The sequence below is a fragment of the Denticeps clupeoides genome, unplaced genomic scaffold, assembly GCF_900700375.1.
Source record: "Denticeps clupeoides unplaced genomic scaffold, fDenClu1.1, whole genome shotgun sequence".
Classification (NCBI taxonomy): Eukaryota; Metazoa; Chordata; class Actinopteri; order Clupeiformes; family Denticipitidae; genus Denticeps; species Denticeps clupeoides.
In genome coordinates, this window is record NW_021629703.1 from 51,862 (window position 1) to 63,959 (window position 12,098).

The 12,098-nt window shown below is 41.5% G+C and overlaps 1 protein-coding gene across 3 annotated transcripts in view; it reads left to right on the forward strand.

The window, feature by feature from the left end:
• Window positions 1–12,098, forward strand: part of LOC114772175 (ATP-binding cassette sub-family C member 8-like) — a 41,012-nt gene that overhangs the window by 24,507 nt on the left and 4,407 nt on the right. For 2 of the 3 annotated variants that reach the window (XM_028965212.1, XM_028965214.1), the window contains exons 23-34: window positions 336–473; window positions 702–809; window positions 909–1,005; window positions 1,790–1,819; window positions 4,754–4,995; window positions 8,737–8,903; window positions 9,241–9,310; window positions 9,536–9,693; window positions 9,983–10,075; window positions 10,318–10,420; window positions 10,550–10,663; window positions 11,542–11,662. In XM_028965212.1, coding sequence (XP_028821045.1) covers window positions 336–473; window positions 702–809; window positions 909–1,005; window positions 1,790–1,819; window positions 4,754–4,995; window positions 8,737–8,903; window positions 9,241–9,310; window positions 9,536–9,693; window positions 9,983–10,075; window positions 10,318–10,420; window positions 10,550–10,663; window positions 11,542–11,662 — 1,441 coding nt within the window. The remainder of the gene's footprint in view (window positions 1–335; window positions 474–701; window positions 810–908; window positions 1,006–1,789; window positions 1,820–4,753; window positions 4,996–8,736; window positions 8,904–9,240; window positions 9,311–9,535; window positions 9,694–9,982; window positions 10,076–10,317; window positions 10,421–10,549; window positions 10,664–11,541; window positions 11,663–12,098) is intronic. The other variant, XM_028965213.1, reaches the window with a different exon arrangement.

A 12,098-nucleotide genomic window follows, 5' to 3' on the forward strand; every position in this document is an offset into this window, starting at 1 on the left:
TTCATGCTTTCTCGTGGGTTTTATCCCTTTTCATACAAAGTCACAAAACAACAGAAACAGGGTTGGGACCCCAAAACACACATCAGGAGAGGTTTCACAAGAAAAATCACAAGTGTCCTACATCGAAGTGAAAGTGAAGTGACTGTCATTGTGAAACACTGCATCACAGTGAAATGTGTCCTCTGCTTTTGACCATCACCCTTGGAGATGCAAGGTTCATACTGCAAGATGAACAAGGTTCAGAGAATAAGTTCTTCCAGGGGCAGAGACATACCCTCTGTTGATCTTATAGATTAGTATACATTTTAATAAACATACTGTTCATCATTTTTCAGGACGATCCATTCTCAGCGCTGGATGTCCACCTGAGTGACCACCTTATGCAGCAGGGAATTCTGAAGCTGCTGAGGGTGGAGAGAAGGACGGTGGTGTTAGTCACTCACAGACTGCAGTATCTGCCTCACGCTGACTGGGTATCTGTAGACACAACACATGAATTCTAAACACTGTCTAATCAGAATCCACCACACATTCTTATTTGTGAAAAATATGCACATTATACATACACGTTTTAAAGTACACATAAATATCAGAATTAAGTGTAGTTATAGTGTTAAAAAAAGACAACTGTTAGAAGCTTACCATCAATGTTTATGGGCTTGTGCTTTGAAATATCATGACATGGCTTTCCTTGATCCTAGATCATTGCAATGAAGGACGGCACCGTACAGACACAGGGCACTCTTAGTGACATCCAGGGCTTAGAGCCCGAACTGTATGAGCAGTGGAACACGCTCATGCGCAGGAAGGTAGTGACAAGAGAACACTAAAACACTTCTTTTTGCAGAGAAAGCCTTTATAAAAGCCCCATCACTGATGCCTGTCACCACGTTCACTTTGCACAACAGGAAGCAGGTCAGGAGAGTGGGAATGAGCTGAGGAAGTGGAGTTTCAGAAGGACCATGTACCCCAGAGACATGGTGGCCACTGAAGACCGTGATGAAGGTGGGACCCTGTTGTGTTACCAGTTCAACCTTCAGTTTCTTCCAGCTCCATGCTATTCATTTCACTCCCAGGCGTGTGAAGTCATTGTTTTATAGCAATGTACCTTGGTTATCATTGCCTCAGGAACATACCCTTATGGAACAAAATATATTATTTCTATTTGTTTCCAAATTGTGTTTAAAGGCATATATAATATGTGAACAAACGTATTGGGACATGAATTATTGAATTCAGGTGTTTCAGACCAATTGTCCCATGTACAAAATCAAGCACAACCATACAGAATCCATTTTGAAACATATGTGAAACAAAATGACTACTTCTCAAAATCTCAGTTCTGAGAGTACACTATGTTTATTTGAATGCAATTTAATTAACATCACCTCTTGTTTAATGGTCAGGCATCCTAACATGTTTGTCCATATAGTTTATACATGATTAATATTGATACGTATTATAGAACATGCTTAAAAACAGTTACAAATTATATTAAATTATATTGCACAAATATTTACAATATTTGAAGCTGCTGCAGCATACAGCTTATGTTGTCAGTCTTTGCTGCAGCAACCTGTGCTGTGCAATCACTTCACCAATAATGTTTGCATTTTTTATAGTACACATCTACCCATACAGTATTATATATTTATGTTGCATAAGGGTAAGTGACAGTCTTTTTTTTAATGTGTGTAACAGTAACCAATGTTGTTTATCTGTTGTTGTTCCTGTTGTTGTTCTCTTTGTTTCTGTGGCACCACTGTGTGGACATGTGGGAATTCTCCAGCTCCTGATGTTTCCCATAGTGCTCACAAAGGTCTGGAACAAATGGAATGCATCCTTCTGAATGGCTGCCCATTTTACGCATTCTATTGAATGAATTACATTTTCACATTCGAGTGTGGTTGAGCAGTGGAAGCTGAGATTAATTAATTAATTAATTTGTAAATGAATTACTTATTTAATCATTCTTGTTTCTTGAGTGTGCTACAATCCATTACAATGTATTGGCACTTATTACTATTTGGTGCTTGTACAATTCAGCAACCATAACCACACAAGTGACGTGACTGTGAAAATGCAGACCTTCTTCCTTCATGCATCTACTTTATAGCGGGGTGCTCTGTTACTAATACAGCAGTGTGGCGACTCTTATTTTATTTATTGTTCAGGCCAAAAATAATATAATAAATAATTTTACTATAATAGAATATATGCATAGGATGTGGACACTCACACAATCACATCCACAAGGGGGCACCAGCTGGCTTCTAGGTTTTCAGGTCTGCAAGCTGGGCCATAAAGGAGAAGCTAATATGGGTCTGGCTGATGTTGAGAGGGGGAATTTTGGATCTTCCCCAGTTTTGAAAATTTCCTCCCAGCTAGTTTATCTAGTTTGCACATTTTTTTTTATTTTTGGTTTCGATTTATTTTGGGGGATTTCCCCTATGTGAACTGTTGGAGTTAAGGAGAACATAGGAAGCTCTGGCCCCAGGATCCTGTTATGTGACCTGGAAACCTGGAGGTAAGTGGTGCCTCTTTGGTCTAACATTCATGTAGATTTATTTGCGCAGAAGGCACATATTCAGGTTAATGTTTTTTAGATTCGGTTATAGCTGACATCCTAACAATGGTAAACATATTGTGAAGTGTTAGATTGTGCTACAGATGTTGATATTCAAGGCTATAAGAATTTTAATGATTACGGGATCTGCTTAAACAGATTTATTGGTCCAACTGGTCTCAAAACTTTAGTGCTACAATATTCTAAATGGGGAAAATAATTACTTTAATAGTATTGTAAGACTCTTTTGATGCTCCTTCCCTGTTCTGTTCCTGCATCCACTTCCTATCCCAAGCAGCAAACCACTTGAAAGCACACAGGGAACCAGTTCCTGGAATTGCACTATTCCCTGGTCCCCAGTTCCCATTGTTCCCCAAAACCTTGACAGCATGTAACTGCGTCCACAGAATGAGTGCAGCTGTCAGTCCCATTGTGAAACTTGACAGAACCTGAGCTTGTCTGTATTTGGATATACAGTCTGGTCACAGATCTTTAGTCAGTTATTCAAATATAGTGTTGACAAATTATCATCAAAAGATTTAAGATTTAATGTATGTAATGTTCTGATGAAAATCAGAACAGTTTAAACACATTTGCATTAAAGTTTGGTCCAGTCTTCTCTGTCCAACCTCCAGGAAAAGTGACATCTGCAAATTTTTTGTAAAACAATACAAAATCTGTATTTTTGTGGAACAAGGGTACATTTGGGGAACATAGTTTCTGCTGAGGACCTAAAGCTGTAGAACGAGGCTTCTGCTGAAAAAATGAAGCCATAGAGTAAAACGTCTGACGAAAACAGAACCAATTTCCATAAAGCTGTTACATAGTCATGCCAAGCAGAATAACGTGGGTATGTGAGCCAGCTTCCAGTAATTGTGCAATAGCAAATGTAGCTGATGTCAGGTGCAAACTTTAATTTGACAGTCTTTGATATTTCTCCATTTGTCAGCCTTAAGACATATCAAAGCGACCAAACACGTTCACTGAATTAACCTAAATATGTTTCTGTTGGTCTCATCACCAAAACCATCCTGACGCAGAGAGTCCTATCTAAAACACTTTTAAAGGACATACTCCATTTGTAATGATTACAGAAACACGTATATGGGCCGACCCTATGGTAACGAATGCTAATAATTGAAAGTGTACGAAGAGCATGTAGTGGTCTCCATCACCAGGTTGCCTACTCCATGCAGGTGTTATAAGGGCATCTTTGGAACCCCAGATTCATAAGATTTAGACGCCCATAAATCCAAGCAACTCTTTGCCTTACCAAGTGTGCTGCATGTATATAACATATTGAAGAACTTGAACTCACGGGTATAAACGGATCTCACCCATCTTTCCCACCCAGGTGGGAACCACATACAAATCAACAATGTGGACATCCATTCCCTAGTTATTATACCAGTAGTTTAAGATGAATCCACACACAATGACTTAATTAAATTAAATTGAGGCAAGTATGACTGACGTACATATATGTAGGCAGATTCTGCACTGATTTTGAAACAAGCATTCCCAATCTACAAACACCAAAAGTGCAGAAAGTATTCCAAAATCTCCCAACATCCACCCCAAAAAAATCCTCAAACTGTTGTAAATATCTGCTTGAATTGCTTTCCATGTCCTGCTTCAAACACGTCTTCACGTGTTGAAAAATGTGGCCGTCATGCACAATTAGCTCTTGTGCCTTGCGTGTTTTTCAAGAACATATTTAAACTGAAAATGAAAACAATACTAGCGAAGGACATTTAAATTCCTAAAATATGCAATCTTACCTTGGCAATAAAACTTAAGTTTCTTAAAACGCTTAGGCCATGCATTGTGCCCAAGAGGCAGGTGTATGTAATAACAGTGGTGGCCTAGCAGGTAAGGAAGCGGCCCCATAATCAGAAGGTTATGGGTTTGAATCCCAAACCGGCAAGGTACCACCGAGCAAAGTACCGTCCCCACACACTGCTCCCTGGTGCCTGTCATGACTGCTCACTGCTCACCAAGGGTGATGGGTTAAAAGCAGAGGACACATTTCCTTGTGTGCACTGTGCTTGCTGTGCTTCAAAATGGCAATCACTTCACTTTCACATATGAGGGGCTACAATTTCAGCCACTTACCTGACCAGGGGAGGCCATTAATTTAGCTCTTCAGTCACAGTCCGTCCTCTTCACCAAAGCCTTCCTCTGCAGAGTCCCTGGAGAGTGATGAGGACAGCCTCTCCACGGAGCTGCACCAGAGGGACACCATACCCTGGACATCTTTTAGCATATACCTCAAGTCAGCCAGTTTTCTCTTCCTCCTGCTCCTCATCCTTTCCCAACTCACCAAACACTCTGTAATGGTGGCAATTGACTACTGGCTCGCTCACTGGACCTCCAGTGTCATCTCAGCCAAGGTCAGCATCACCAAGGGCAACTGCACTGCTGTAGAGGTGAGAGACAGTTTAATATTTCTGAGCTGTGAACAAATTTAAAATGATTTTGCCCTTTTTTCATAATGTAGCTGAGATCCCAGTTGCCAACATCAGCTGGCCGTGGCATCAGGATCAGGTATCAAATCTAAAGGAAAGTGGTCCATCTCTGGGCTCACACTGTGTCTCTAGTAAAGACATCCAGGATTATTATTCAACAAAACATGTGCCTGTCATGCTACATCAGTGTAGGGATGAAGTCAACATAGTGAAAAGCAAAACACAACGTCGGGCTCTGGTTAACACAAAATACATGGATGACACCTATAACAATGCCCACAATTCCTATAGAGCCCTGCTTCTTCTTAAGCAGCTGAGGATGATTACAACCACAATAACAACATATATTTCTTATATAGCCCAAAATCACATACAGTACATCTCAATGGGCTTTGACACCCTCCACACTTGACCCTTCTGCGTGCAAGGAAAAACTCCACACAAAAAAACTCTAGGAGAGAGAAAAAAAGAAAGGAAGAAACGTGATACAGAGAAGGACCCCTTCCAGGGTAGAGTGAGCCTGCAAGTGATGTCAGTGCAGGGTTTGTGATTGTGATTGGGGGAAAAATCGATTTCATCGATTTATCGATTTTGTAGTTTAAGACTATTTTTATTTTGCAAACTCGAGTTTTTTGCCACAATAATTTTTTCGGACCGCGTTTCGTCCTTGTTGGTTACCGTAGCCCCCTGCCCCGCGTAACACAGTCAAAACAACATGGCAGCGTGTAGCAGAGAACTAATTCCAAAGAAAGGCACAGGTAATTCCGTCATTTGGAACTGGTTTGGTTTTGATGCAGAAGACGAAAGACACACGAAGCCTTGCTGCAAAATATGTTTCAAGGCTGTTGCTACTGGAAGCAGCAGTACAACAAATCTTTTCCAGCACCTGAGGAATAAACATCCCGAAGAAAACGGCTCCTCTAGCACACCTGCTAAAAAAGCAAAGTACACTTCCTGACAGCTTTACAAACTGTGTGCCTTATGATAAGAACGGAGCGCGATGGAAAGCGATTACAGAGGCGGTCACGTTTTATATTGCCACAGACATGCTGCCAATTTATTGCCAAGTATTTCGCCGATACAACTCGGGAAAAGATCCGCAGTGAGCTGGAGGAGATGCAGTTTTACTCAGCCACAAAGCACGTGTTTTGTTGTTACAGATAAAAGTATACATTTGTTCATTCTTTGAGCAGGCTATATGTCTGCCACAGGCATGTTTCATTTTTTTATATTCACACTAAACTGAGATTATTTTTTTTAATTGTAATGTTATATGTTACAAAATTTGTAATTATCTGATTTCTTGAACAGAGCATTTAAGCTACTTTTTGCACTTTTGCTTAAACCTGGGTTAAAGCTTGAAATTGTTGAATGACAGAGCCTCATTTACTTTTTGTTTTGGGATTCTACACATTTTAACTCTTGAGGACAATCATAGCAATAAAGTTGCACTTTTGACACTATATCTGATGTCTGCAGCCATTTTTTAAGTGCATTGGAAAAAAAATCGGAAGATTTTTTTTTTATCAAAATCGCCCAGCCCTATGTCCAATAAGAGAAAAAGGCTTACAGTTGTAGAGGGGAGAAGTCCAAAGTGTAGTCCAGTGTCATGGTGTACAATACGTGTCAATTATGATGCTACTGGTCCATTTGAAAATCCCTGAAGCTTTAGTTGTTACGGTGGTGGCTGTGGTGACACATTAGGATCCCAGACATATCTAACATGGTTCCACAATGCCCACCCTGCCCTCCTCTTGTCACAAGGTGATGCTCAAGGACCAGCCATTCTCATTTTAGTGGTTTTGGGCTGGTGCAGAGTAAGGGGCATCCTGGCAGAGTCCTGTTTCACTCAAGTGAGGACCGACACAAAGTCCAGTCTCAATGCACAGAGACAAAACAACACTGTGTCGTCCATCTCTGGTTCTGTTCTCCCTATGGGCACTTCAGGCAGCAGGAGCAGCTCTGCTATTGCTTAACCCATGGAAGATGGGGTGTGGCACTGGAACTTGAGGAAGGCAATGGGCTGGCTCTTCGGATCTTCCTTTTCTGGTGGAATCTGGGTTGTGACTGTGCCTCATTGAGTGGGGTAACATCCTCAAGCCAGAACCTGCACGTATGTCTTATTCTTCTTGTTTGCTGTGCCTCTTTAGGATCAGGCATTCTGTCATGTCACATCAGTATAGGGATAAGATACAGGCAGATGAAAATAACACTTATTTTCAGTTTAGGTTGATTGGGTTGGTCCTGGATCACCAACCAATCTTACAGCACCACCAGAATAAATACACCAAAATACTCCTGGTTGGATAAAAGTTGGATAAAAGTACCAAAGTGTCCAAACATTGGTGTCATCACAGCATGACATAGCAACAAGGCTTAGTGGCTGGTTCATATCCCAAACCTGACCACACGGGTGACCATCCAATGCTCCCCACTGGCGCTCCCCGTTCTAACTCCGACTGGCTGAGCTGGGTCCTCCAGTAGCTCGTAAAGAGGGTGCACCCCAGCGCCCCCTGGAAGGCATGAGGACCCAGCTGGGACAGGCAGGAAGAGGGCCTGCTTGTCCCAATGGATGCAGAAGGGGCTGGCCTGTGGCGTTTATGGACCCTGGTCGCACTAACAGCAGGGACGTGCAGCATGTACCCCAAATGCACCAGCCAGAGGTGTGGTGAAGGGTCGCCGGAGGGTCCGGAACCACCTTGCTGTGTGCTGCAGGGAGAGAAGCTGCATGTGGACAGAAGGTACCAGACAGGGGTGTCGTATGTGGTTGCCAGAGGGACCGGGACCGCCTCCATGCGCAGGGCAGGGAGAGAAGCTGGTCTCTCTGCCAGCAGGGATGTGCAACGAGAGGGGCTGCATGTGCCCAGAAGGAGCACTGTGGTTACCGCAGTCCGCCCCGCCTCCTCCACTGATGGTACTGCTGGGGCTCCGAGGACGTAGCCCTTGGACAGGGGGCTCTGTCAGGATTGGCTTCAGCTGGAGACATCACTTGTGGCCAATCCAGACTGCGGATAAGAGGCGTTGTGGTTCCGCCCTTCGGGAGCTCCGTGAACTCCTTTCGTGAACTCTGTAGTGGACCCTGCAACTGTTTGATGTGTAGTTTTGAGTTCTGGCAATCGGCACACGCCTGCGGGCTAGTTTTCGTTCTCCCCGTTATTTCCCCTGTTTTCGGCCATCGCGCCATAATGAATAGTGTTTAGTAATAAATTCTTGTTTTCGTTATGTCCCACCTCTGCGGTTTCTTCCCCCGTCAGCTCGCCGCTGTGACAGATTTATACATTTATATTTAAAGGAAATGATTACTAAATAATAACAACGTTAATTTCAAGGTTTAAAATAATTTACTATATTAATATTTGTTCTATATTACTCAGCAGAAGCTGTTTGTTGCGTGAATGACTTAGAAGCATCAGTCTTTGACCATGACTATGCAGAATTTCAGCAGTCCCACATATCTAAGGAAATTCTTTTTTAACTTTGATATTTTTCTTTTCTACATTTTGTATCTGTGCACAGAAGATTTTTGAAATTTTCTGAAGAAGTCTCGCGTACATTACTTTGTGCAACCAAGATTTGGCACTTACATTTGTATGTAAGTCTCTGTGTCTTTGTGCCCTTTGCAGTTTCCTCTGGGAGTAATGACATTTTCTGATTCTGGGCACTTCAGCAACTGGTGACTTCACTTCTTCCCTGTCCTTTTAGGTGTGTGACTTCACTCACTCTTCATACCTGCTTGTGTTCTGTGTGCTCTGTGGCCTGGGCATTGTGCTGTGCTTGGTCACCTCAGTGACCGTCGAGTGGACAGGCTTGCATGTGGCCACCCAGCTGCACCACAGCCTTCTCAACATCATTGTACTAGCTCCCATGAGGTACGTGTGTGGGACTGGATGTGTAAGTCAGGATACTGTATACTGTATTTATATACTGTAGTCACATATTCAAACATTTTGGACTGATTTGCTAGGTACAAAGTTTAAAGATTATGTGGTCTTCAGCACATCCCTGACAATTATTCATGCAAAGCTCAAAGTCTGTCTTAAAATCTGTTGTTTAAAGAGAAAAATCATGAATAAATTTAGTAATATTCATATTTCATAATAAATAAATGGACTTGACTGTCCTTATTCCAGGATACAGTGATGATGATGTGTTGATGAAGTGATGATGAAGTGACTTCAGCTTATAGCTGTACTTTACTTTCCTCAGGCTGTTTGAAACAACTCCAGTTGGCAACATTTTAAACAGGTTTTCTGCTGACACAAATACTGTTGACCAGGTGAACACCATACTTTAAACACTAAAATAAAATCTTATTCCATGTGATGCACTATTTAACCCCACAACACTCACTATAGTTCAAGACACTCATCCCATGTGATTATTATATATCATCATGTAAAAAATAATTATTTTATCCACTTACATCAGAAAAGAACTGGTTCAATAATAGTGTATATTTTCCACATTTTTGATTTAAAGTCTGTGTGTGTGTTTGTTGCAGCACATCCCTGCCACACTTGAGTGTCTGAGCCGCTCTACACTGCTGTGTGTCTCTGCCTTGGGGGTCATTGCCTATGTTACACCTGTCTTCCTCATTACACTGGTACCACTGTTAATCACCTGCTACTTCATCCAGAAGTACTTCAGAGTGGCTTCCAGGTGGGTCAAAGGCACTTTTGAAAGTATAACTAAAAATAACTAAATAACTACTGAAAGTATAACTATATATATAGTTTCTAAAAAATACATTAGCTGTATTATATGTAATGCAAAATATTACAATTCTATCACAAAATACTTTTGTACTCTTGCTTGAGTAATTTTTTGGAAGACTACTTTTTACCTGTACTTGAGTATAATTATTTTGGATTAATGGTACTCATCCTTGAGTACAGTTCTCAAAGGTCACATGACATCAAAACAGTATTGTATTCTTTCTCTATAACAGGGATCTGCAGCAGCTGGAGGACAGCACCCAGATCCCTCTACTTTCCCACTACTCTGAAACTGTGGAGGGTCTTACTACCATCAGAGCCTTCAGGTGATACACCCACCCTCTGACTGACTTCTTTTGATCTGACAGCTGATAGTTTCCCCAAATAAAAGTGAAAGAGCTTAACTTGAATTACCTTTATTATGCCTCATCATGACACTGTTGCTGTACATTTATAATGCATGGCTTATTATAACTAGTTCATTCTTTTCAGTCTGATTATGTCTTATTATATACCACATACAAACACTGTTTTTTCTGCCATTTATAATACTATTTTTACCCTGAAGGTATGAGGCGAAGTTCAAAAAGAAATTACTGGAATACACAGATGCCAACAACATTGCTTCCCTCTTTTTAACCGCAGCTAATCGATGGCTGGAAGTTCGCATGGTAATAAGTCTTTAACCACAAGTTTCTATTCTGTTTTGTTCTTGTCTGGAAAGCACTTGAAATATAAGAATATGGATGATTGAAATGTAACCTTTTGTTAAGCTCTGTTGTGTGTTGTGTTGTGTGTAGGAGTACATTGGGGCATGTGTTGTACTGATAGCTGCAGTGGCCTCCATCAGCAGCTCCCTGTACAGACAGCTCTCCGCTGGTCAGGTGGGCCTGGGGCTCACATACGCTTTGATGGTATGAAAATTGACTAGCAATGATTTAATAGCGAGGCAGGTGATCGGAAAAGCGAGGCAGGTGATCGGAAATGATGACTAGACTTGACGAAGAAGAAGGACGCATTTGCACGACGTCACAAAACGGGTTTAATCTTGCAATGAACAGGACAGGGGAGACATCCGGTAACATGTAACATAACAAAGACCCAACGGTCAACAGACACGAACAGGGCAGCTTTATACATTAGACACAGGTCAACATGATTAGGAAACATTACACAGGACTAACGTGAAAGCCCGGGATCCAAACCGGAGTAATGCCTTCTAGACCGGATCATGACAGGTCCCCATGTTGCAAATCAGAAACACACATCTCTCTTTGAACTAGTTAACTTTTCTATATGACTTGAGTCATGCTTCAATGTAGGAGATGAACGTCAGGTAGCTGAGCCTCAATGCTGAGGTAATTTAAGGGGTGGTAGTAGCCTAGTGGGTAACTCACTCGCCTATGAACCAGAAGACCCGGGTTCAAATCCCACTTACTACCATTGTGTCCCTGAGCAAGACACTAAGTTGCTCCAGGGAGACTGTCCCTGTAACTACTGATTGTAAGTCGCTCTGGATAAGGGCGTCTGATAAATGCTGTAAATGTAAATGTAAATGTAAATGTAAATGTTTTGAAATAAACAGTCAACGGCAATCATGAAAAGTCCAGGTTACTGTTTATAGTGCTGTAGCCAACCTCTGTAGTTAAAAATAGAAATCATCATAATACCCTTTCTGATATTATTAGCAATTTGTCATAAATTTACTTTTAGATTTCATTTAGGTTTCAGCTTGTTGTCAGATAGTGTCTCAGGTCTAACATGTAATTATTGATTGTCATTCACTGTTTAGGTATCTAACTACCTGAACTGGATGGTGCGTAACCTGGCGGACATGGAGGTGCAGTTGGGCTGTGTAAAGCGTATTAGCAGCCTGTTGCAGACAGAGCCTGAGCACTATAATGGCAGCATAAGTGAGTCACACCTACTCTCACAGCACGATGGTGATTTTGAATGAAAGAGTTGGCTAAATAAATCATCACTATGACAGTGTAAAGCATCTCCCGGGACAACATAAAGGGGCACAAATAATCAAGTACGTGGATAATGATAAACTGCTTGTCAGTCTATGTTAACCAATAATAGTTTGAATTTTTTTAAACAAACCCTGTAGCATGATCCCATGGATCACTTTATATACAGGGTGGGCCATTTATAAGGATTCACCTTAATAAAATGGGAATGGTTGGTGATATTAACATCCTGCTTGTGGCACATTAGTATATGTGAGGGGGCAAACTTTTCAAGATGTGTGGTGACCATAGTGGCCATTTTGAAGTTGGCCATTGGATCCAACTTTTGTTTTTTCAGTATGAAGAGGGTCATGTGACACATCAAATTTATTGGTAA